Source organism: Notolepis coatsorum (genome assembly GCF_963971535.1).
Source record: "Notolepis coatsorum genome assembly, chromosome: 1".
In the NCBI taxonomy this organism is placed as follows: Eukaryota; Metazoa; Chordata; class Actinopteri; order Aulopiformes; family Paralepididae; genus Notolepis; species Notolepis coatsorum.
The window spans coordinates 295996195-296022884 of record NC_140165.1 but is presented as its reverse complement, the minus strand read 5'-3'; the positions used below and the strand labels follow the sequence as shown (position 1 = coordinate 296022884).

The window sequence follows — 26690 nt, the reverse complement described above, 5'->3', positions numbered from 1 at the left end:
TGACTAGAATTAGGTTTCTGAATGTCCTTCCATTTTAAACATTTGACTCATAACAGACAGAAATCTATTTGTTTGCGTTTCCTTATACATTTACGGGAACCTTCCGATTACCAGACGACCGCTCTACCTCCTGAGCCACTGTCGCTTGAGACTAAATGGTGCAATTTAACAGGTGTAATGTAAGTGCAGCCATTTATACTGTAACAGTTTGCATCTGGCATTTATAGTTTGGGTTTGGGGACAGAAGCATGTCCTCCTCTGGAGATATGTCCAGCTGAAGATCATTCCTCCGTGCAGATGGAGACGAAATGGAGTTTTGTTTAGAACCTGCTAACAATATATCATGAAACATGGACAGCTGACCATGTGTTGTGTAAATGGTTTACTGTGAGTTATTCAATGGTAGACAATGAGGATTCCAAAGTAGTTTAAAATCGGGATTTAAGAGTTTCCTAGGAAGGTCATCTACTAATTATTGAAATTACCGTACATTAGAGTGCCTTCATTATACAGGTATTTTATTTTAAATATTATTCAAACTCTCCAGTGTTTGAATCCCATATCACGTCTCTCTGGCCTGAAACTATAATTTCCCAGAATTGGTGTGAAACAAGAAAGATTAGCAAGCCAGGCTAATATAGTGTTTTTAACGAATGGCATTCGTTGTTTGGTGTTGGCATTTTGGTTTGTGATGAATAAAGGTATACAGTAAGTAGCACAATGGAAGTTGTAAGGTGTTATTTTGGGCAGCGGCAGTAGCTCAGGAGGTAGAGTGGTCGTCTGGTAATCGGAAGGTTCCCTGTTCAATTCCGGCAATTCCATGAGCAAGACACTTAACCGCTAACTGCTACCGCGGAGCAGTCGGTGTGTGCATGTCTAAGTGAATGGGTGAATGAGCGGCATAAATCGTAAAGTGCTTTAGATAAAAGTGCTATATAAATGCAGTCGATTTACCATTCACCATCTTGTACACGGCAGCCTGAAGTTGGGCTTCCCAATAATAAAGTTTGGGGTCAGGGTGTCTAAGCCCTCCGCACTCGTACGGAGAGGTAGAGGAGAGAGAAGCAGTGGAATTGATTGAAACCGGTATAAAAATGTTGGCAGGATGGACATCTTAATATCGATGTGTCCTATCACAGAGATAGGCATTGAGCTCCATTCATCTAAAGACTCTCCTACTTCACTCACCAGAGGATCATAATTGATTGATGTAATGTTTTCAATGTCAGGGGTTATTTGAATTCCTAAATAAGTCAAATCTCTCGGGGCAGTAACAAACTGTGTATGGATTCCGGGGGGGGGGGGGGGGGGGACGTTCTCTCTCTTCTCTATTTAATAATAATAATAAGGCACTTTTATTGTTATTGATTTTACTGTCCGCATATCTTCAGAAGATGACAGAGTGCCTTAATTGAGAGAGAGCAGATTTAGAGGTGTAGCAAGTGCCGGCCGGTGAACAATAACCTGGATCTTAATTTGTAAACGGTCTTCAGAGACAGGTTGGTCTTCCTTATGGAAAAACAGAGGGTTCTGCTGACTCAGCAGCACGTTGTTAAGGTCAGAGACCAGTAGGGCTGTCCTCCTTGGCTAAAGAAGTTCTTAGTGGATCAATAGTCATAGTCGATCATTTGTCGACTAATCGATTAGTTAATTAGTTGTAATTGACAAATCTGTACAATCTGTTTCCCACATGCAATCATGCATAATAAACCATTTGGATTGAATACTTATTATATTATTATAATTATATCATATATAATATTATATAATATATCATAACCAGCAATGTGCTTGTAATTTGTCAGGATATGGTAACTCATTCAGCATGGACAAAAGCATAAAAAGTTAATTGACTTAACAAAATTTTAGTAGACAAAAAGACAAAACCGATGGATTAACGGACTGAGAGGGGACGGCCCATCAGACCAGACCTCGCTCACCGAGCTCCCCTTGCTCACAAATAGCGACTCTCTCTAAACTCTGTGCATACGCCTGGAAAGAATGTTAGATACTGTCATTCAAAACTGATTTGGAGAAGGAGGAGGAAAATGAGAGAGAGGAATGCCACTAAAGCAGACCAGGTAACGTGGTTTCGACACGTCCCTGCTTGCCAATAGAATCAAGACACATGCCTATAGGCAAACTTGTATTGGTCATCTTTCCATGCAAAGTCTAAAACGTACGCTACAGTAGATATGGGAAAATGTCAACAGACCTCTGCAAATTAATTCAGCGTGTAAGAACTATTGTATGCTTCCGTATGCATGTTTGATAAATGGCTTTTGGAATCGTTCGCCTCTCTTCTCCTAGAGCATGATTCAGACCCTGAAGCACTAGGAGTTTGACAATACATCCATTTGGAATGATACATCGATTCAGAAGGCCATTATCCAAATCAATGAAATGTACATATATGAATGCATATTGTTAATTCATCATAAAACCAGTAGGAAGTACAGAATGCTTAGTTTGCTATTTATTTGGTCCGGATTCAAAGAGTGGTGCTTCATCTTTTTCATTCAAGTGTTAAGCAGAGCTTGATAATGAAATTGCACTCTCAACCAATTTTTTTTTGTGTTTGTGACTTGATAGAAATGTCAAAACATTTAGAATCTAGAATGTTTATTTTAGGGGTATCACAATATATTGTATCATATGGGCTCTCCTTGACAAAGTTTTTTGGAATTTGGAATGGAATTTGTCGGATAATCGATTAGATGAATCTGCACGACTGTGTTTTCCACATGCAGTCATGCAGAAAGACCTCTTTAAATCTGGTGTTTACCAGATAAACTAAGAAACTACTAATCAACTAACAAAGTGTTGGTTGACTAAGACCAAACCGAACCGATTAATCGACTAATCGATGACAAGGGGGCAGCCCTATATCATAATGATCATGTGTTACTGACAGAAATAATATCGAAACTTGAAACCCATATCGTGCAGCTCCACTCGGACCCATCTCTGCACATTCCAACCCTCAAGTTGCACACAGGGAGAAGGGAGAGCAGCCTTGTGCAGGACGCAGGCTTTTGTGTAGAGGTCCAGAGTATATACAGTAAACGAAGGCATGTCGAGCAAAATACAGAGATAAGCAAAAAGCTCAACAACCTTGACCATCGCATATTTGCAATTTAAACCTCACAATAGAGTAAGCTGAGAATGCCTATTGATTTTATGAAGAAAGACATCTTCTGATTGCCCCCCGGTATAGCCTCCTCTCACATTGAATCAACGCTGTGCAAGTGCAACACACACATTTGATATTAGAAAGAAGAGAAGTGTCGACCAAAGTATTTGTACAAATGGTGTGGAATGATGATGAGGTAGTTTGTTTCCCGCCTGTACAAAATGTTGGTAAAACCTTGCAGCAGATGCCTTATCGACTGGATCGCGCCTCTCTCTCTATACACTCCTCTGCTTGCATTCTTGCATCACGGTTCATCCGCAACCTACATGGATGATTAATTATGCAACTCCTTATTCTGCTACGATAACCGGACAAGTAGGGTTACAGTTAATTAACAAGAAAAAACCGCATTTCCAAACAGCATCAAAGCGTAAAAAGAAAAAAACAGAAAACCAACACCCTGTGATCAGCTGTTATTGTTTCCTTCTGTCTTCAATGGATCTTATATAAATACACACGTAACAAGAATACCATTATGTGCCTGCTCTGCACACAGCCTAATAGGATATGTACTGTAGATTGCATCCCGGTGGATTACGATGATGTTTTTCATTTGAATTGACAAACCGGGTCGACTTATCTTCCTCACTGCACATGACCTGCAGTACAGTAGTTAGTGCCAAGGTATACCGGCTCTATGGACTCTAGGGGCAAGAAAAGATCAATGTGATCAACCCATAGTCCATGGGCTACATGTTCCATCATTCCAGTAGGAGGGAGAAGGAAGCCACGGTGTAACCTTGCCACAAGGCAAAGCACACCCAAAGCTCTAGGGGTGCACACGTGAGATATTCCGAGACGTTGTGGGAACGACTCACATATTCATCGGTCAGCGGAGAAGATGCTACCTTAGATACAGCCATCTCTCCCTGATAAGCATTTCAATATCTTCTCTCTTTTGAAGATGTAGTTCATCTAATTACTTTCGTTTCTAGTTGAGGAATCCCTGCCCGTCTCTCTCTCTCTCTCTCTCTCTCTCTCTCTCTCTCTCTCTCTCTCTCTCTCTCTCTCTCTCTCTCTCTCTCTCTCTCTCTCTCTCTCTCTCATGTTGTGTATCACTCTCGAGCGGAAGGGTCTGCGTTTATTTAGACGGGTGTAAACGTCAGACTGTGGGCTTTCTTCTGACACGAGACTGGAAAAGCAACCCCGGAGGAGCTTTACTGTGAATTCTTATTGGTCCCAGTGCGTCGGCCCACCCGGCAGCCAATAGCCCACCGCAGAATATCATCCGGCTCTGGCCTTTTCCTGGCCCTCCGCTCACCGGGTCAGCAGATCTCGTGCAGAGCTCCCCGTCGTTCCCGGGAGACTCCCTCCACCTAATCACTGGATAGCACTCAAAAAGAAATATTCACCAGAGCGCTATATATATACCGCGCTCATCAGCATGTATGAATATATAGTCAGAGTAATAATGATTTGGCGTGTTGGTCTTGGGCCTTTTCCTCCCACACAGAGTCAACGGTTTTCATCCCTTCGGCCGTGTACACCACAGAGGAGGATATTGGTGAGCTGCTGATCCCCGTGCGTAGGAGTGGAGATGTCAGCCAGGAGCTCATGGTCATCTGCTTCACCCAGCAAGGTAACCGAGAACAGTACTACTGGGATACATGCACTTGAAATAGTGTATTAATTGCCAACAACATTATGTATGTATCGGGTCTTGTTGGCATTAATTAATCAAGGGGCCTTACCTGTCAAGCAATACATCTTACTTGCCATCTTACTTTCACCGTATTGCCCGGATACGGCCTAAGGGGCAATGTTTTGGTTTGATTGATTATTTACAGTATACAGTATGTTTCTGTTAAGAATTAGAACTCGACGGTCCTCTGTGGGGTACCTCAGGGCTCGCTCCATACTTGAAACGTTGCTCTTTCTGTTTTACATCAACAATCTCTCCAAATGTACACATAACATACTTCCTATAGTTGCAGGTAATCTCTTTCTCATACCAAGTGAAGGAGTGAAGGTCTGTCTCGTGTTCGAAGGGTCTAAAGAAAATATAATGTTTTAAACAGAAGAAATTGTCACTTAATAGAAAAGTCTAGTTTTATATTAGTTAAAGGTAGAAGAAACGGTGATGATTCTATTTATTGTGTAAAATAAATGTTACCATCAACACCCCTTTTTGATAACCATAATCTTCTAAGCATGGTCTTTAGCATCAATAAACTATAGATTTACACTTGGCTTACATGATTTTACTTCAGCAATCTTTTGTAACTATGTCCTTTAATAATTAATTAAAACAAATTCAAAATATTCATTCATATGCCACCAGGCAGGTTGCCGGACCCCAGGAAGAATAGCTTTTGTCAAGTGCAAAAGCTAATGGGGATCCTAAATAAACATAAACATAAACGTCTTCATCTTCCTTAATGATTTTTTCATTTAAACACAGAAGGAGCTGTTGTTGTTCATGACAATCCAACATGCATAATACTGTAGTTAACAATTCATCATCAGTAAAAGAAACATCTTAAACAAGCACTAATTAACATACTTAACAATATATATATATATATATATATATATATATATATATATATATATATATATATATATATATATATATATATATATATATATATATATATATATATATATATATATATATAATTTTTCATTCCTAATTGTTTTCTTTTCTATTTCTTATTTGCAATTCATGTATGTTGTCTGTCATCTTGAAATGGAGTTTCTTCTAGGATAAGTCTTTGTATAATAAGCATAAAAATGTACTAACACATTTGCACTGAAATCATTTGTGATCGATGCAACGGAGAAGGTCTTCGAATCGGACAGCACTGAGTCAATCTTTAAAACATGCTTATAGTATGTTTCATTCATCGGACAGTGGGGGGGCTTCTTTAATGTCCGTGCTCCGTGCGCACCAGACGTCCGACCAGCTAGAAAGCACGGACGCACTCACTGAATAACCTTTGGCCCAGCGGTTCAGCACCCTTTAATGGTTTATTCATGTAGAACCAGGAAGGCAGTCGGCAGAGATGGGACACGGCCCAAGCTACAGCACACTCTGCCAGCTTGTAAACCTGCCCTCTAGGCATGAAGACCCATTCTAGTATTGTGTAATTGGAGTAGACCTCACGTCAAGCACACACGCGTCCCCTCCTGTACAGTAGCACACCCCCCTCCCACTGTCCCTTCCTAGTGCCCCCCGCTGTCCCTTCCTAGCATCCCTTCCCAGCGTCCTGCCACCTCGGTGCTTGGTACTTTACAAAAATAGCAAAGATGTCGACCTTTCCGTCTGAGCCAAATTGGATGAGAGATGTGGACGTTATCACAGTGACGTGCTGACACTGACACACACTCACACAGACACAAGTGATCACGATATCCCCCGTGTTGCGGGTGATAAATAAAACCTCCTATCTCTGTGTCCGCCCAGCGTCGGCCACAGGCACCATCCCCACCACGGTGCTGTCCTACTCCGATTACATCTCCAGGCCCGAGGAGCACCACAGCCTCCTACGCTTCGACAAGGGGGAGGTGGAGAAGTCCTGCCGGGTCGTGATCATCGACGACTCGCTGTACGAGGTGGAGGAGAGCTTCAACGTCACTCTCAGCATTCCCATGGGGGGCCGCCTGAGTCAGGAGTTCCCCACGGCCAGAGTCACGATCCTGCCCGACATGGACGACGGTAAGATCACCTTTGACCTGTTCAGAAACACTTGATTCAGCCGATAAACGTGTAAATATGTAGGAATCTGTTCTTGGTGGCAAACAGTGACTTTGGCCGTATACAGTACAGTATACAGTACTACTACACATCAGGGATGGGTACCGAACCCAACCGAATTAAGGGTACCGACCGAATCACGTCGGTACTACCGAGTGCCGATTCACGTGAGATCCGCTGGGGCCACATTTCGGTATACTGAAAAAGAAAGAAAAGTCAGATTTTAAGTCCGATGACGTCAACGTTTCGTTTACCGCGAAACGAAACCTATGAAGTGTGCCGCACGTTCACGTCGACATTCACACGCACAATACACGCTTACCTAGGATTTTACTTGATTCAACAACAAAGCAGTCGGGGCAATGGCAAGCCGAAGACGGTTGCAAGTGTTGTTACACTTTACAAAGCCAGATGCAGACAACGCTCACTGCAATGTTATATATTATATACAGTATATATTAACAAATTGTTCTAAATAAATAATAATGATAATAAATTATTTGAAGTTTGGATTTTTTTAGATAACATTTTTAGAGACTAAAGTACCGAAAAAAGGTACCGTTGGGTACCGGTATTGATTGGAGTAGATTGGTACCGGTATCGGTACCGGTACCGGTATCGGTTCAAATGTGAAAGGTACCCAACCATACTACACATACCTTTTAATATATAGTAGTAGTAGACTATCACTCTACATATGTACAGTACATTTAATATGACGTACTGTCATGAAAGACAGTGACATACACATTAGCATCATGTACGCAGTGAAAGGGGCTGTGATTGTTGAATCAAATCTTCTGTCAGGCATGTGGCTGTCAGGTATTCAGTCTGAATTCTGTCAAAAACATATATCACTCATAACCAGCAGTGTTGGGGGAGTAGCTTCACTACATGTAACTAGAGTAGTAGTTTAACTACATTTCTCTGTAGCTTGCCGGTAGATATTGTAAATTTACCATTTACCATTTATTGTAGTTGTTAATAACTTTTTTAAATTTTAAACTACTGGCTATTTCTTTGTCTATCAAATACATCAACAAGAACTTTGAATGACTGCTCATACTGTCATATGAATAAGAGATTCTGCTGTTATTAAGAACTGGAGAACTACTAGGAATGTCTGTTCACTAAGTGTGTCGGACTCTCACCTAAACTGCACGGACTATAACGTATAACATATGACGTATATCATGCCAGTTAGGGTACCTTATGTATACTGCACCTGTGTAATCTGTATTCTTTATTTACTAATAGTATATATTCAGATTCTAAGTGTTATTGACCATATTTATTGTAACAATAATAATATAACTGGTATAGGGCATACAGACCCTCATCTGCATCTTTGATTACACTGTTTACTTGCTCATATTCTTATATTCAGAGTTATTTATATTGTTTACACTGCTTATTTGTATCTGTACTATAATTTAATTTCCTATATTTATGTCTTCTACTATTACCATGCCCATACCTGTACCATGCTGCTATGATGCCTGAATTTCCCCAAGGGGATCAATAAAGGAATATCTTATTTTATGTTAAGCTGACAGGCCCATTATTTAGATAATTGCTCTGATCAAGTTGTTAAATGTTCCACTTGATTTGTTTTAAGAAAATGCACTCCTTGCACTTTTTTCTGTGACGAAACCAGATTAGATTAAGATTAAGAGATTAAAGATTAAACTGGATTTTGAAGAAGTCTTTATTCATTGCACACATTGACAATGTCATCATGTAGTGACACACACATGCGATGGGCGGCACACACAGATACACACAGATGCAATTTCTTGGGTCGCCAATGAAATGTTCCTCTCTGCGTTTGACCCATCCCGTTGTCCTTCCCCCCAAGGGCAGCCGGGAGCAGACATGGGCTGTGTTGTTTGGGCTGTGCCTGGGGACCAATCCAAGTGCTCCTGTCCGTCTTCGTCAGGGACGCGACAGCGTTAGCGATCTGTTGTGCATATTTTTCCATTGGGTTTATCTTATCGGGAGGGGAAACCCTTGCGAGCACAGGGAGAACATGCAAACTCCACACAGAAAGGCCCGGGAGATACCCCACCTGGGTAACTGGCAATGCTGCAACCTGGTCCCCAAGCGGGAATCGAACCCTGGACCTTCTAGCTGTGAGGCGACCACTACACCACAAGTGCCGCCTTAGGGTTATTTAGCGTTGCGTATAGCGTAGATATAGGGTTATTTAGCGTTGAAACCAGATTAGATATAGGGTTATAACGTTAAAACCAGATTAGATATAGGGTTATAACGTTAAAACCAGATTAGATATAGGGTTATTAGAGTTATTTAGCGTTAAAACCAGATTAGATATAGGGCTATTTAGCGTTGAAACCAGATTAGATATAGGGCTATTTAGCATTGAAACCAGATTAGATATAGGGTTATTTAGCTTTGAAACCAGATTGGATATAGGGTTATTTAGCTTTGAAACCAGATTAGATACAGGGTTATTTAGCATTGAAACCAGATTAGATATAGGGTTATTTAGCATTGAAACCAGATTAGATATAGGGTTATATTATCATACTGGCAATCATACTGGTGTCTCGCTCTTCGCCATTACGAGATAACTCTTATCTCCTAGCACATAATGTGCTCACGAAACAAACAAATGCACTCACATGCACGTGACCAGGCCATGCCCCTGCGTCCCACTATATGACGCCGGACATGGTCACACTCCACCTTCCTCTTTTTGTTTCCAACACGGAAGTAGCAGTGCACTCCGTGAACTAGTTGTTATGAAACACAATGTTGGGTATTCGCCAGAGGTTCACCAGCCCCTGGAATCTTCTCGGCACATCCTAACAGCGCATCGGGCCTGTCCTGGGTTTTCCTCGTCTCGTGATAGCGGACCGAGGGACGTCGCGCGACGGTTAGCAGTCGAGCTACATCGTGCACAGGTAGGGCCTGCGCTATCAGGCATTGATTGAGAAAAGGCTTCTCCTCCTCAGGGCTCCCCTCTCCGCAGAGGGACTCTTTGGTCTTTCCGCAGGAGCGCGGGCGGTATTTGACCTAGGCCCCACACCGCCTCACACCACGCAGCCAGAGGTGAGGGCGCGGCCTCGCCAGCGGCTATGGCGAGGCCCCCGACCAGCGGCCATGTTTTCCCCGCCTGAGGTACCCTGGGCACAAAGACAACAGGTGATTACAAGGCCGACAGCCTTGGCGGCCGAGGGATCGGCTACATTAGATGAGCACGCCTTTAAAAAAAAATCGCCGTCTAGCTGTGTCTAGCACGCTCTCTGGTCACTCCCCCCCCCAACACCAGCAGGATACGGGCTCTGATTTGTCCCCTTTGGCTGCGGGCCGCATGCCTTCAGCGAAGCGCAAGCGGCCCCACGTTTCGCTTCTCATGATGACAGGGGCTGACACCCAGTTGCTAGCTAGGCCTGGGTCTGCCTGTGAGAATGCTGTGCTGTCAAGCGGCTCCCACGCCACACGTTCTGCGTCTGTGTTTGGTGAGCCTGGTGTTGTGTCTGTCAACGAAGAAGGTTGTCAGCGGGGGAACTCGAGACCCAGGAGGTCGCAGCGTGAGTTCCCCCAGCCCCGCCCTCGCCAGGCCGGGTATCACGTTAGTGCCTCCCATGGCCGGAAGACCGGTGGTGGTCAGTCAGGCACGCGTGGTTTGGGTGGTAGTAATATCACTGCAGGGCTACGGTGTGTAGGAACCCACCCTATCGGGCAGTGTGGGGACCACACGCCTTGCATGTCCAGCTGCAGAGCAGGCTTTCCTCAGCAGTACATGCCGGGGAGATGTTCAGTGGGGGAGCTTATGTCACCCAGTGTGATGCCAGCTTCCCCCGTATCAGACCGGCCCTTTCTGTCGGGGTCCCTCCTTGGGTGCGATTGCCTCGTTGGTAGTGTCAGGGTGCGATATCCCGGCTCCGCGAGACGCCCTGCTCGCGAGGTTGGCGAGTCCAGGGTTGGCAACGCACAGCGGGTGGGACCGGGCCTCCTATCTACGGTTCCTAGCGGACCAGCGCCAAGTGGCGGTGGATGTGCTTTGGGATTATCATCACGTATGGCTACAACAGTGCCATATATCGAGGTGGATGGAGAGAACGCTGAGGCGGGACTTGTGTTGCAGTTCGCACAACCCCACCCTCCGTTTTTAGGTTTGGTACAGACCCTATTGTCAGGGTCAGCAGCAGTGACAGCTCTGGCCGACGAGATCCAATCTCTGTTGGCGAAGCAAGCCATCGTCGTGGTCCCAAAGGAGGACTCCCGGTATTTTCTAGTGCCCAAGAAATCGGGAGGTGTCAGACCTATTCTGGATCTGTCTGCGTTCAATCGGCTGATTGTGGCGAGGCGGTTCAGGATGTTGACCGTCAAACACCTGATAAGCGCTGTCAGAGTGGGAGACTGGTTCACCTCCATAGACCTGAAGGATGCGTACTTTCACATCCCGATCTTCCCTCCTCACAGGAAATTCCTTCGCTTCCTTTTTCAGGGTGTAGCGTACGAATACCAGAGGCTGCCGTTCGGCTACTCTCTGGCCCCTCGCACATTCACCAAGTGCGTGGAGACCGCGCTGGAGCCTCTATGTCATCAGGGGATACGAGTTATTTTCTATCTCGACGACATTCTGCTCCTCAGCCGGTCGGAGGAGGTCGCCAGGTCTCATACCAGGCTGGTGGTGGAATTCCTCACCAGTCTAGGTTTTGCTGTGAACTGGAAGAAGAGTACTCCTCTTCCCAGTCAACAGGTGGAGTACTTGGGCTTGTTTCTAAGCTCAAGGCCCATGAGGGCAACCTTCTTAGAGCGACGGCGAGAGGATATTCTCGGCTCGCTAAGGGGGTTCCGTCCTGGCAGGACGGTTACAGCGCTGTCCGTGATGCACCTGCTCGGTATGATGGCATCTGCTCACTATGTGGTCCCTCTTGGCCTCCTATTCATGAGGAGGATACAGAGGTGGTTTTCCAGTATGAAAATAGACCTGGTGAGAGGCAAGTGGAAGCGACTGAAGGTTCCCGTGTCAGTACTGGGGGATCTCGACCACTGGGGGAGGACTGGTACCCTCACCAGTGGGATCTCCATGGGCAGCAGGCTATCACACATCACGGTCTTCACCGACGCCTCCCTCACGGGATGGGGGAGACGTGTCGGACCAACGCAGTAGGGGGTAGCTGGACGTACCATGCTGCCCGGTCTGCACTGCATATCAATGTGTTGGAATTGAAGGCGGCCCTTCTGGTCCTCAAGCAGTTCGGCCACCTGGTGGTGGGCGAGCACGTGTTGATCAGGACGGACAACACGACGACAGCGTCGTATATCAACAGACAGGGTGGAGTACGCTCCGTCTGTCTGCACCGGGCGGCGGTCAAGCTCTGGCTATGGGCGTCTCTCAATCTGTGCAGCCTGAGGGCGCTCCACATCCCTGGCAAGGAGAATGTGGGCGCAGATGTGATGTCTCGGCGTGGTCCTCATCCCGACGAGTGGGGACTACGTCCAGACATAGTCAGACAGGTCTGGGACCGCTTCGGGGAGGCCACGTGGATCTGTTTGCGAGCAGACAGTCCCACCAGTGCCCCTTGTGGTTCTTGGTCAGTTGGAAGGACAATCCTCCCCTGGGGGTGGATGCCTTCTCGATGTATCCGTGGCCGCCCGGGATTCTGTACGCGTTCCCCCCATACCCCTGATAGCTCAGCTGTTGGAGCGGGTACGCCGGGAGCGCAGGACTTTGATCCTGATCGCGCCGGACCGGGGCATGGCTGTGTGGTCCTGATCCAGCTATTTGTAGCCCCGCCATGGCCTGTTCCATGGTCACCGCAGGCCCTCTCTCAGGCACACGGATCGCTGTGTCTGTTCCCTGTTCTGGGGCAGCCATTGAAGGTTTGGCTGCTGAGAGGGTAAGGCTGGAGGGGATGTGTCTTAACCCTACTGTGGTCGACACCATCCGGAACGCGCGCACTCCGTCCACTATCACGGTTTACGCGGGTAAGTGGCGTGCTTTTCAAGAGTGGTGTAAGGTTGGGGGCCTGGATCCGGTGTCCTGCCCCCTGGACGCTGTTCTTTCCTTCCTCCAGTCTATCCTGAATATACTCTCGGCCTCGACAGTGAGGGTATACGCCGCAGCTATATCCTCTTGTCATGTGGGTTTTGGGGTCGATACGATGTTCAGCCACCCTCTTGTGAAACGTTTCCTGCTTGATGCTCGGTGTCTCAAGCCTGTGGGACGTTCTCTGTCTCCGAGTTGGGACCTCCAACTGGTCCTGGGCCGGTTGTCGGAGGCCCCGTTTGAGCCTCTTGAACAAGCGCCATTGGAGCAGCTGTCTTTTAAGACTGCGTTCCTTTTGGCCATCACCTCCGCTAAGCGCATGGGTTAGCTGTGTGCTCTCTATTCGTGCCTGTCTATTCGGGCCAATAGCGGTGCGACTCTGAGGCCTAATCCAGTCTTCGTGCCAAAGAATATCCGGAGCTCTTGTCGCTCCAGGGATATTGTGGTTCAGGCATTTCATCCGCCTCCTCACGCTAGTGAGTTGGGGGCGAGCCTTCACCTGTCGTGTCCTGTCCGTGCACTGGGGGTTTACCTCAGTCTGACGCAGGATCTCAGGGCTTCCGATCAACTGTTTGTTTGTTACGTGGCCCTCGTGCGGGTGAAGCGCTGTCCAAGCAGCGCCTGTCACATTGGTTGTGCAAGGGCATTGCCCTTTGCTACACGTTGGCTGGACAGGTCCCCCCTGGGGGCGTCAGGGCGCACTCCACTTGTGGAGTAGCGGCCTCTGTCGCCCTGTTAGGGGGGGCCTCGTGGAGGACATCTGTGCTGCGGCCTCCTGGTCCTCCCGGGGTCCCTTCGTTAAGTTTTACCTCGTGGACATGACTGGGGGTTCTGTCTCCCAGGCGGTTCTGAGGTCTGGGACCTCTCCTGCATCCCACCATTTGGTGGGCTAGCAGGGGTGTGTGGGTGTGTGCCACGGGGTGCTGTGTCACACGTGGTCCCGCCTGTGCTGTGCGTTTTCAGGGGTGTCTGGTTCCCCCTTTTTTCGCACTTTGGTGGAGTTGACTGCCTCCCCCCCTTCGTTAGGACGGGCGGGTGGACGGGACTCCCCTCCTCCCTTGCTGGGGCCTACGGGCCCTCAGGGGGTACACTTGTCGGGCCACGCGTCTGCTCTGCCCCATATCTCATAATAGCGAAGAGCGAGACGCGATTGCCAGTATGATAATATAACGAAAGGTTATCCTATAACCTAGTTATATGAATACTGGCTGAGCGTCTCGCTCTTAGTGCCCTGAGGTCCCTTGGATGGGTTTCCGTGTTGGAAATCTTTCTGAGGAAGGTGGTGTGTGACCATGTCCGGCGTCATATAGTGGGACGCAGGGGCGTGGCCTGGTCACGTGCATGTGAGTGCATTTGTTTGTTTCGTGAGCACATTATGTGCTAGGAGATAAGAGTTATCGGTAACACTTTATAATAACACTCAGTTATAAGACCTTTATAAAGTATTTGTAGATAATGAACTAATCATGAACAAATAATTTATATACATTCGTAAATTATTATTAAATCATTTATAACTATATTTGTATAACATTTACAAATGAGTTCTACATTATTTATAACTCATTATCAACATTGTTTGTAGTTGATTTGTTCATCATTAAATAATGTTGTTTAATGTGTAGTAACACATTTGTAGATGCTTTGAAAAATGGATATGAAAAAATTGCTATACTGTACCTCCATTTATTTGTTCATGTTAAGACATTCATAAAACATCTACAAAAAGCGCCTATACAGCCTGAACATACAAATAATTATTACCTTTGTGTGTCGTGTCATCACCACATACCGCAATATACTGAGCACACATTAGGAACAAACACATAATTCAAATGTAACGTTAGCGCCCACCATATCAAGTATGTCTACACAACATATAAGAGTTGTAGGTCGGAAATTATGGAATAGATTTACCAACAAAAAAGGTGTTTAACCTGCTCATACCTTAAAAATGTGGGACAGCACGAATAACTTGGCTCTGCTAATGTAGCGTGCTTCCATTCAACAGATGGCAACACACGTGAAGTCAAGTCTCACTTGCATGATACTTCCTCATACTCTGTCAATACCTGGCCATGGTACTCCTGGGTCCTAGTGCCCCCATGTTACACTATATGTCATGCACATGTATTTTATATGTTAATAAAATTGTATTTATCTATAGGCCTAATTCTGTCACTGTTTGATGTCACAAAGAAGGGTGTATCCGAAAGCTGTCTACAACATTTGTAACAGGTGATGAAAAAGTTAACAAATAATTAACTGTATTAGACATTTGTTAATGCTGAATAGGCTTCACTTCAGATTAGGGCACACAATAGCATCTGCAAATGATTTATAGATGTTTTATGAATCTCTTAACAAATCATTTGTTAAACATGAAAAGACAAGTCTGGTAATTCAAATCAAATCAAATCAAATGTATTTGTAAGGCCCGACAAAACACGTTAATGTCCCCATGGGCCGGACACGTCTTCTTTAAACAAGTCAAGAAGATACATAACAATAAGTTAATTGCTTCGTGTGTATTCATAAAAGTCCACAAATAAATTATTAGACATTTGTTAATGATGAATAGGCTTCACTTTAGATTAGGGCATACAATAGCATCTGCAAATGATTTATAGATGTTTTATGAATGTCTTAACAAATCATTTGTTGAACATGAACAAATAAATGGAGGTACATTATAGTAGTTTTTTCATATCTATTTTTCAAAGCATCTACAAATGTGTTACTACACATTAAACAACATTATTGAATGATGAACAAATCAAGTACAAACAATGTTGATAATGAGTTATAAATAATGTAGAACTAATTTGTAAATGTTATACAAATATAGTTATAAATGATTTAATAATAATTTACGAATGTATATAAATGATTTGTTCATGATTAGTTCATTATCTACACATACCTTATAAAGGTCTTATAACTGAGTGTTATTATAAAGTGTTACAGAGTTATCTCATAATGGCGAAGAGCGAGACGCTCAGCCAGTATTCATATAACTAGGTTATATAACCTTTCGTTATTTAGTGTTGAAACCAAATTAGATATAGGGTTATATTTAGTGTTAAAAACCAGATTAGATACAGGGTTATTTAACGTTGGAACCAGATTAGATATAGGGCTATTTAGCGTTGAAACCAGATTAGATATACTGTAGGGTTATTTAACGTTGAAACCAGATTAGATATAGGGCTATTTAGCGTTGAAACCAGATTAGATATACTGTAGGGTTATTTAGCGTTGAAACTAGATTAGATATACTGTAGGGTTATTTAGCGTTGAAACTAGATTAGATATACTGTAGGGTTATTTAGCGTTGAAACCAGATTAGATATACTGTAGTGTTATTTAGCGTTAAAACCAGATTAGATATAGGGTTATTTAGCGTTGGTTCGCGTCCATCCAGCTGGCAGGCAGCTACAGTATCAAAATGACAAGTGTGACTATAGCGTTAGCAATTAACTCAGCTGAGTGGTATATTAGTTGTGTGACTTCCTCACTGCATAATGTGGATATGATCATTTGTATAATTCTTTACAAAGTAGTTTTAACTTGAGTTTGAAAAAAAGATATTCCTCTTGAGGCTAGTTTTTCTGTAGTTCAACTTCCTCCAGTGCCATAATTGGTAGCTTGTGAAGCTATGCTTTCAAAGTAGCTTCACTCGACACTGGTAATGAGACAGCAGATCACTGAGCTAAGAAAAAGGCTTGTGTTGGCATGCACTTTAATTGTATTCATGAGAAATCTTAAGCAGATAGGAGTGCCCTCTCAAAAGACTCTCCGTTTCCGACTCAGGCATGAAGAGAAGGGCCTCCCTAGGCACTGTGGATTTATTACCTTAGTGGAACGAAAACTTTCATTGGATGTTGTTTAAAGGGGGCATGCATTGCTATTCCTTGCACTATTTGGGCAACTTTACACAATTTCTGTGAGTCTATTAAAAAAAATCATTGTTTTATATTTCTAATGGAGTACTCAAAAGCATAATAAGCTGCAGGACTTCAGGCTGTTATTGGATGGGCTCTGCCCATAAGCGTTTTCAGTGACATTCACCCACACAGCGTGATACATACGAGAGAGAGCGAGAGAGAGAATGAGCAAGCGAGAGAGAGAGAGAGAGAGAGAGGAGAGATGCGTCCCTGACACACACGCAGTCAAGTTTGTGTGTGTGTGTGTCCCCGACGAGGGAGAGAGATGGCGCACACACACTTCTGCAGTCCCTCCCGCCGTCCCTCTCTCTCTCTCTCTCTCTCTATCTCTCTCTCTCCCTCTCTTTCCTCGCTCGTTCTCTGCCTGTCAAACCCCGTTTGAGGAAGTCTCGGGTTACACTGCACTACAACCATAGAGGGGGCGTTACTGCAGATCAGTACCCTATTCACGTCAGGAATACCGTCAAATCACAACATCTTAGTTGAGTGAGGGAATATCTCGTGAACTCGAGACTAGACTGATGAGTCAATATGGTAATTAGAGACACAGACCCATTGATACTAACCACTATTGCTATAAAACAATGGTAAATACTGAAAAAAGCCATTTATAATGCATGTCCCCTTTAAGGTGTTCCTCTATTTGTGCCCGCTATTAACTTTTATTCGCTCTATGGATGAGCTCTCCATATGCACAGAGCTTAAAATTAGTTTTTCACAAACTTCTAATTCTCGGCCGTAGATAAAAAATTTAAAAAATAAATATCTGATACAAATTGGAATCTAGTCAGTCAAAGCGGAGTTAATTGTTTTTGTAATTGTTTGCTTTTTGTTTGTGCATATTTATGGAGTGCATGTGCAGGGATTAGCAAAAGAGGCAGGGAAACAGAAAATGTGCATCGTTGGGTATGGTGTGTGTGTGTGTGTGTGTGTGTGTGTGTGTGTGTGTGTGTGTGTGTGTGTGTGTGTGTGTGTGTGTTGTGTGTGTGTGTGTGTGTGTGTGTGTGTGTGTGTGTGTGTGTGTGTGTGTGTGTGTGTGTGTGTGTGTGTGTGTGTGTGTGTGTGTGTGTGTGTGTGTGTGTGTGTGTGTGTGTGTGTGTGTGTGTGTGTGTGTGTGTGTGTGTGTGTGTGTGTGTGTGTGCGTGCGTGCGTGCGTGCGTGCGTGCGTGCGTGCGTGCGTGCGTGCGTGCGTGCGTGCGTGCGTGCGTGCGTGCGTGCGTGTGTGGCCGTGTGTGTATTTTCACCCGTGAATATGGATAAAGTGAGTGTGTGTCTGTCTTTACATGTGTGTGAGAGAGAGAGAGAGAGAGAGAGAGAGAGAGAGAGAGAGGAGAGAGAGAGAGAGAGAGACAATGAGAGAGAATAAAGGACTGTACGTGTATGTGTGCGTGTGTAACCCCTTGCTTGGGGTGGGGGGGGGCCCTTATCACGTATCTGCAGGCCAAGACTGGAGGACTGATATCGCTTTTGTTCCGCGGCACCTCGCAGGCATTCCTCAGTTCCCTATCTCCCCGGCTATCAGAGGAACCACGGCACCTTCAGATTGCAGCCGAGCGACGCCGGAGCTGAGAGAACTAAGGCATAATTGCCGAACCTTGGATGAAAAACTCCCGTTTGAAGCTTGATAATCGGGGTGATGCAATTTCTCAATTCATCATTATCCCCACGTCCTTAAAACGCTTGACTTCAGTAGTGTCGTAAAGAAAAGGTCATTTAAGCGATGGTTTTTATATGGGCGAATGAATCAAGTTCGGTTTGATTCTCAGCTCTGCTCCTCTCGAACTATAGGAATCCTTTGGAGTCGAAGTCTCTCTGGTTTTGGAGAGCGTCCCTTTAATTATGTTTCTTCTTGACATTTCCAGTTTTGCAATAAGTCACGCTCTCTCTATAATAGAGAGCTCTAGCATGTGTCGGAAATGCAGCAAGTCTTTTTGCTTTGATGTCTGGCATTTTACACAAGGTTCTTGGTATCAGATGTTATTATGGGACTTTGATACCAGTACCCTTTCTCAGCCTGGTATCGGGCCGATCAGATATATATCATCATCATCATCATCATCATCATCAACCTTTATTTATTCTCGAGATTACAATTGAGGTCACCCTCATTTTCAATGTCGTCGAGACTTTACAGACATTTCAATGCACACATTTCTACAATATAACAATAATAAATAGTAATAACTATCTAGTACTCTTCACACATGGACCGCAGTCCAGAGTGCACCACAGCAATTAGTATAAAGAATAAGAATAGGTATAAAAGACAATAAAAGTAGTGCAATGTAAACGTGCAGACTTAAGAATAGGCATAAAATAAGTACAATAGGTGTAAAAATATAGGTGCATCCCTAGTAATAATATAGTAGTTATGAAGATCGAGTTATATGTTGTTATCGATCGGTTTGTATTTGTTCTCCCTGTTCTGTGGCGAGTTGTACGTATTCCATTTCACAGGTGAACCAGCCACTTGTCACTTACTTGTCACTCGAATGAGTGAGTAATAGCTACCGTAACACACTCTTACTTTTTGTCTGTCTTCCACCGCGTTGTTCGATGTAAATGTACTCAGACATCCAAGACACTGTAAAGGAAAAAGAAAATGAAAACATTGCCATCCCCTGGACGCGCGTGGCTAGGAAATTATATTATGTCTGTGACCTCGTGGGAATCAGAAGGCCTAAAGTCTTAAGGTGTCCAACGGAGGCCTTTCTCAGATTGTCTGACAGGTGCTCACCTCCCCCCGTACCCTCTGGGTCCCCGCGGCACTGCGCGGCAGGCAAACTTCAAGTGGATTTGTTTGACCCGCGCCGGGGAGAAGGAGGTTTACGTGTTCGGAATACGTCCCTCACCGTAGCCGCGTCCCGTGTAAGCCGAGAGGGGTGCGCGGGGGAACCCTTTTGACCCCCGCTGGCCGGCGGTTATTGACTTCCGGCACGTACTCCTCCCGCCCCGCGGGCATAATGCCACTGTTTTATTTCCAATCGCTAGGCGTTTAGATCAGCGGGAAGTATTTCACTAGCCGAGGTATTGAGTTTCCAGTCAGAGCATTACATTATGGGGCGAGACCCTCTGACAATGCAATACATATTGTGCCTTTGCTATTGTGTGAAAGCATCTAAGTCAGGGGCATAGACCTCTCACACATCTTTGTCATTTTGACAAGCCCCGGGTTCCTTTTTTTCCCCTCTTGCCTATGGCGAAAAAATTAACAGTGTTTGCCTTTTCTGTTTACCAATAATTTTGTCCTTGACGCATGTGGGGTTAATAGGCTAATTGCATTTCCACATTTCCACATTTCCACAAGGATTTCATGTTGTGTTAGCGTTCCAATTTCTAAAAGCCAACTCACTAACACTAAAATGACCAGCTGTTGCGGAGAACGCAACTGACACCAGTGACGTCGGGTGACCTGATCTGCAATGCTGAGCCTTATCAGAGAGAGAAGTGTATATTGGAAGGCCTTGTTCACAGGAACCACAGCCTGCATGAACCACAGACGAAGCTAGGTGGAGATTTATTAGTCCATTCATTTCCCCATAGCTGCAGGAGATTCCGGAGAGACGGGAGTAGTCAGAAATATGTCTTTTTCTGATTGAAGTTTTTACTCTGGCTCTCCCTCTCAGCCAGAATGATATATTTGGGGTCAAGGGTGTTATAAGGGACAGATAGGACGGCAAATAAAGCATGTTGGTTTTTTGTAAGTACATAGATAAGATAGGCTCACTGAGGGTTTGCTTTGGAAGTGGTCTGAGGAGAACAAAGACACAGGGTCAAGAGTTTATGGTGTTTAGTCTGAGAGCAGGAGTCCTGTAGTCTCGCTGCCATTCAAACATATTGTAGATGTATTCTAAACCCCTATTGATCTCCTCCAGATGTATTATAAACCCTTAAAGATCCCCTCCAGATGTATTTAAAAAATATTCTATATTAAATAACAATTTGTATAAATGCGCTTTTCTTCCACCAAAGTGTTCAATAAACGACTGAAAATGACTTAGCAGGCGGTCAGGTGGCGTAGCGGAGATTGCGCTCGTCACCAACGCAGGAGATGCTGGGTTCGAGCCCAGCTCTCGGCGTTGCTACCAGCTTGGCTGGTCGTTCATACTAATACAATTGGCAGTATTAGGGGGTGGGAAGCTGGTGGGTGGGAATCTGGCGTTGTGGACAGCGACGCCTACAGGTCAGGTCTCGGCGCTTGCTCAGCGGGGCAGGACTTGGTGGAGATAGCGTGCCCTCTCACGCGTTACACTTCACCAATGAGAGTCCTCGCTGCCAAGTGAAAAAAGCGGCAATGGCTTGACGGCGCATGTCTCGGAGGAAGCGTGCGTTCGACATCAGGACACCCTTGTACCGACTCGTGGGAGAACATGCAAACAACAACCAGGTAGGGGAGGGGGGGGAATTGGCACAACGACTAATTGGGACAGGGAAAAAATCTGAGAAAAATAGGAGAAAGAGAAGGTTAAAAAAATAAAAAATTATAATAATGACTTAGCAGCATCTCTACACCTTTACCCTCATTAACAATGCAAGGGTCTATGAATATGCAAATTGGCAACAAGCAACCGTTGATATTTATTTGTACGACCGTGTACAATTATGTCAAACACGCACGTCAAGTTAGCATTTGTTTCGGCAGAAACACTGTAGAATCAACAACTGAATGACATGCTTATTTACCTGTAAAGGGGTGTAGTCTACGCTGTCATTCATTGGCATATGACTGATAATCACTGATGGAAAATCAATGACTGAAAATCTTGCACAGTGCATCTTCAAGTAATCACACCGGCGGTTTGTCGCGGTGCACTCTCAGAGAGCTCCGTTGGTGCCGTAAATGCCTTGTGCTCAATTGCAATCGCAACGCTCCGCTAGCTGGCTATCAGCCCATGATGTCAATCAGCCCATGTCACCCTGCTCCCCAGAGAGCTGCACTGGCTTCCCATTGCCGCATGAATCCGCGGCATGAAGGTTCTTGACATGGCGTACCGTGCAGTGAGGGGAATGGCTCCCTGCTAATTCAATGGTCTCTATAACTACACACCCTCAAGACCCCTACGCTCTGCATCTTCTGGCCGCCTGAGTCCCACTCCTATTCTGGCCCACTGAGGGGTCAGCAAAGGCTATGCAGGCTATTCTCTGTCAACACTCCATGATGGTGGACCAGACTTCCCACCATCAGGGTGGCCGAAACCCGCCCAATTTTCCGCCATCGACCAAAAACACACCTCTTCAATCAGTAGCTGAAATAATAAAAGAAAATGTACCTTTTTACTGTCTTTTACTATTAATTTCTGTACTACTATGTACTATGCTACTATCCCTATACTACTACCTACCATGCAAATATGTCTATACTACTACTATGCACTCGGAGTGTAGCACTCAAGTTCGATACTGTGTGACAAACAATACCACTTACCAGAGTCGTACCCCTCCTGCTGACTTGTTCACAATTTGTAAGTCACTTTGGATAAAAGCATCGGCTAAATAACTATATGTAAATGTGAATGTAAATGAGCGACCTCACCTTGGCTATTAGTATATACAATGACGTGCCTTGCCCCTCAACATTTACACTTTTGAAAAAACTTGGCGTAACGTAAAAGAGTTGATTGATTGACTCTAGACGTGAAATAAATACAAAATGTGTATCCTGTTGTGGCGACACGGGATCCTTTTTGGCACTCCTTCGCGCGTGCTACAGAACCCTGCCATTGTTCTCCTCTTCTCTCGCCAGGGTCTTAAAGACGAGCGGAGACAATACGTCCCCCAGTCCTAGGATTAGTAGTCTAAGGACAAGAGCCAACATTACCAGTCTACACTCAGGTTTATTCCTGTCTTTATCTGCCATCATTGTTTTCGTTGCCTCGGGCTGCATCGGGGTGGCTGACTGACAATCACAATCTTCTCACTGCGCACAATCTTCTCACTGCGTCTCGGTTGTCTCCGAGAGCGAGCAGCCCATGCAGATGACTTTGTACCACCGTGAACTCTGGGGGGACCCGATACACCCACCCCCGTTTTCCGGAAACGTTCTTTGTGTTTTATTTTTTTATTGTGATCTTTTTTTTTTATAATCTTTTTTTTACTCCAATTCCGTCTGCTTTCGAGAACTTTGTCAGCGAGGAGGAGAACATCGCCTGAAGCTACCGTCTGACAGCCAGGCTGATCCCTGTTATAATGACGCGAGTACCTGAAACCCTATAAACTTTCTTAGCGTGCTCGTGCGCACACACTCGCGCGCGCAGACACACGTACACACCCACATGCGCTGCGTGGGGTAAAAGCGATGCGTCGGCGCCTCCCAAGTGCAGCTGGGATCAGGTGTTGGAGGTGTTTAGGGTGCCAGCATCCAATGAATAAATGGAACGTGAAGAGCCAGAGAGGCTCAGGGCTGGTGTCAAAGCCTTCAGATATCACAGGCAGAGGTGATAATGGAATGATCTGAGCAGCGCTGCTGCCGCTGCTGGTGCTGGTGCTGGCGGTGGTCATAGTAACTAGCTCCTCAAGGAGGGCAAGCAGACAAAAATCCCTTCTTTCTGAGAGGAACATGAGGATGAGCAGATTCAGAGAGAGAGAGAGAGAGAGAGAGAGAGAGAGAGAGAGAGAGAGAGAGAGAGAGAGGGGGATAGAGATAGAGAGAGAGAGAGAGAGAGAGAGAGAGAGAGAGAGAGAGAGAGAGAGAGAGAGAGAGAGAGAGAGAGAGAGAGAGAGAGAGAGAGAGAGAGAGAGAGAAAAAAAAGAGAGAGGGGGAGGGAGAAGGGGGTGGAGAGAGAGAGGGGGATAGAGAGAGAGAGAGAGAGAGAGGGAGAAAAAGAGAGAGGGAGAGGGAGAAGGGGGGGGAGAGAGAGGGGGGGATAGAGAGAGAGAGAGAGGGAGAAAGAGAGGGGGAGAGAGAGAGAGAGTGTGTGTGCGTGCGTGCGTGCGTGCGTGTGTGCGTGTGTGTGTGTGTGTGTGTGTGTGGTTAGTGTCTAGCCGAGCACCTGTCCCTGCCTGTGAGCGCTCTCCCCCACGGCTCCCCAGGCGCGGGCTCTCAGCAGCTGCAGCGTGTGCCGTGGACGGGACGGGACTACCTCCACTGCAGGAGGCCTTGAGGAGAAATGAACCAATAGCCGTAATCACAATCCAAGGTTGGATTATGAATTCAGAGGCCCCCATGGGCACAATTCTTTAATGTGAAGCGAACAACGCCAATACGGTATTGCCCACATACTGTAGCTATATGAGCACATGGAGGCTAATGTCGTTCAGTCCAGTTCAGCTCAGCTCAATTCACTTCAACATCAGCAGCTTTAATAGGTGGTAACGCTTCAAGTAACCTGGTGTTTAAGCTATTCATGATATTGAACTCTGGTTTATAAGTTATTCGTGATATTGAACTCTGGTTTATAAGCTATTTGTGATATTGAACTCTGGTTTATAAGCTATTCATGATATTGAACTCTGGTTTATAAGTTATTCATGATATTGAACTCTGGTTTATAAGTTATTCGTGATATTGAACTCTGGTTTATAAGCTATTCATGATATTGAACTCTGGTTTATAAGCTATTCATAATATTGAATTCTGATTTATAAGCTATTCATGATATTGGATTCTGGTTCATAAGCTATTCATGATATTGGATTCTGGTTTATAAGCTATTCATGATATTGAACTCTGGTTTATAAGCTATTTATAATATTGAACTCTGGCTTAAAAGATATTCACAATGTTGAACTCTGGCTTATAAGATATTCATAATGTCCAAACAAAAGCTGCATAACAGCTGCATGGAAGATTAATCATACTGATTCTGTCTCTGTCTGCTCTCTTCGGTTATTTATCTGATACTCGTTGACATGGCAACAATGGAACAGTGTGTCGTTCAGTTTATTTTTTGTGAGATTTCCAAAATAAAACCACCTGCCAATTCCACTGAACCGGAAATATTTGCTATATTTAAACAAGGTCCCACTCGGGTTTTGCTCACCTGTTCTCTTTGGATGTGATCATGTAACAATAGAGATTATATTCAAATAAAATCAAATACATTTTATTTGTAAGGCCCGACAACACACGTTAATGTCCCCATGGACCGGACACGTCTTCACAAGTCAAGAAGAAACATAACAATACGTCAAGAACAAAACAAGAACACCATAAGGTCCAACAAATTTAAAATAAATGCAAAATAAATGAATGAATGCAAGCACTCCCAGACATACCCCACGCGAAGGTAAAATGCACCACAGGCAGTGTGGAGGAGATAAACCTTAGAAGGGCCATTCAAGGGGGGATCTCCCTTCTTAGATGTCGGTGATAGTAGTGTTGCAGACGGACAGTTGGTAAGCATGCACTCATGTGTGTAGTGAAACACAGATGAGTGCATGCAATAGCAACTGAATATTTTGAAAAATTAAAGATAGAGCTGATAGCGATAGCAACTGAAAATTCTGAAAGATTAATAGATTAATATTCTATTCTGTTCTGCTGTATATATATATATGTAATTGCAGAATTTAACTGTATATATATATATATACTTAAATTCTGCAATTACATATTATTAAATACTTCAATTCTGAGGCGGCTGGGTGGCGCAGCGGACTAAGCGCTCGTCACCAACACGAGAGACACTGGTATCGAATCCGGCTGTCAGCGTTGCCTCCAGCTTGGCCGGCCGTCATACTGGCTCAATTGGCAGAGTCAGCGGGAGGGAAGCCGGTGGGTGGTAATCTGGTCATTGTAAACAGCGACTCCTACAGGTCGGCCTGCACAGTGAGGAAGGGAGATGATGAGGGTAGTGTGAGCCTCCCACAAGTTACACCTCACCAATGAGAGTCCGTGCTGGCAGGTGAAAAGAAGTGGCTGGCTGACTCCGCATGTATCGGAGGGGAGATGCGATAGTATCTATCAACCCTCCCTAGACCGACCAGTGGGGGGAACATGCGAGCAACGACCAGGAAGGGGAGGGGGGAATTGGCACGACTAAATTGGGATGGGAGAAAAACACAGAAAAACAGGAGGAGAAAAAGTGGATCAAAAAAATAAAATCTTCAATTCTGCAATTCAGTGGTATTGTCCTTCATATGACATAATGTTGGTTTGCCTTCAGAGACATGTCAGCACTGCATAATAAGCCATTGTTTCCTCCTGCACCTCTCAGCATTGTGATGCAGACGCTCACTTACAGTACAGTATGCACAGAAATATACCACAGACTAAAGAGCTACTGTATGTGCCAGCGTGCTGTTCAACTAGCCTATACAGTAACTATATTTACTTTCTTACCTAAAGCCCTAATGCACATTTGTTTTTTCGCCATCTAGATTTTGGGTATGTATGTGCTCTCAAAAAGCTTCATTTGTAAAGGGAAGATTTGATTAGATTAGATTAGATTAGATTCAAATGTATTGTCATTATACAGCCCAAGTAGCCTACAGTACAATGAAAAGAGGTTTGGCATCCAACCAGAGTGCAAATGTAGCAGTAAAGTGCAACAGCAATATACAATGTACAGGTGATTAAACTGGGTACAAAATATACAAATTAGTACCGTGTGTAGTGCTAATCAGATGTACTGTATGTACAGAGTTGTAGTATAATATGTACAGTGATACAGGTGTAAAGACAGTATGGTAGTAGTAGTCATACTGTCCAGTAATAGTAAGAGTAGGATACTGTATGTAGTACAGATATAGTAAAAAAGAAAATCAAATAAGCTTGTTTTGGGGGGGGGGGGGGGGGGGGTTCTCAACCAATAACTCAAAAACTCGACTCCGATATTTTTACAAATTAGTACACATGGAAAATGACGATGAGTCATATCTAGCTACATG

General features: G+C 44.7%; 1 protein-coding gene across 1 annotated transcript in view; it reads left to right on the top strand.

Moving 5' to 3' along the window:
- LOC311238326 (FRAS1-related extracellular matrix protein 2-like) overlaps positions 1 to 26690 on the top strand; it is a 156519-nt gene that overhangs the window by 81990 nt on the left and 47839 nt on the right. Inside the window, exons 5-6 of the mRNA XM_084326355.1 lie at positions 4647 to 4772; positions 6600 to 6851. Of these exons, the coding sequence (XP_084182481.1) occupies positions 4647 to 4772; positions 6600 to 6851 (378 nt within the window). The remainder of the gene's footprint in view (positions 1 to 4646; positions 4773 to 6599; positions 6852 to 26690) is intronic.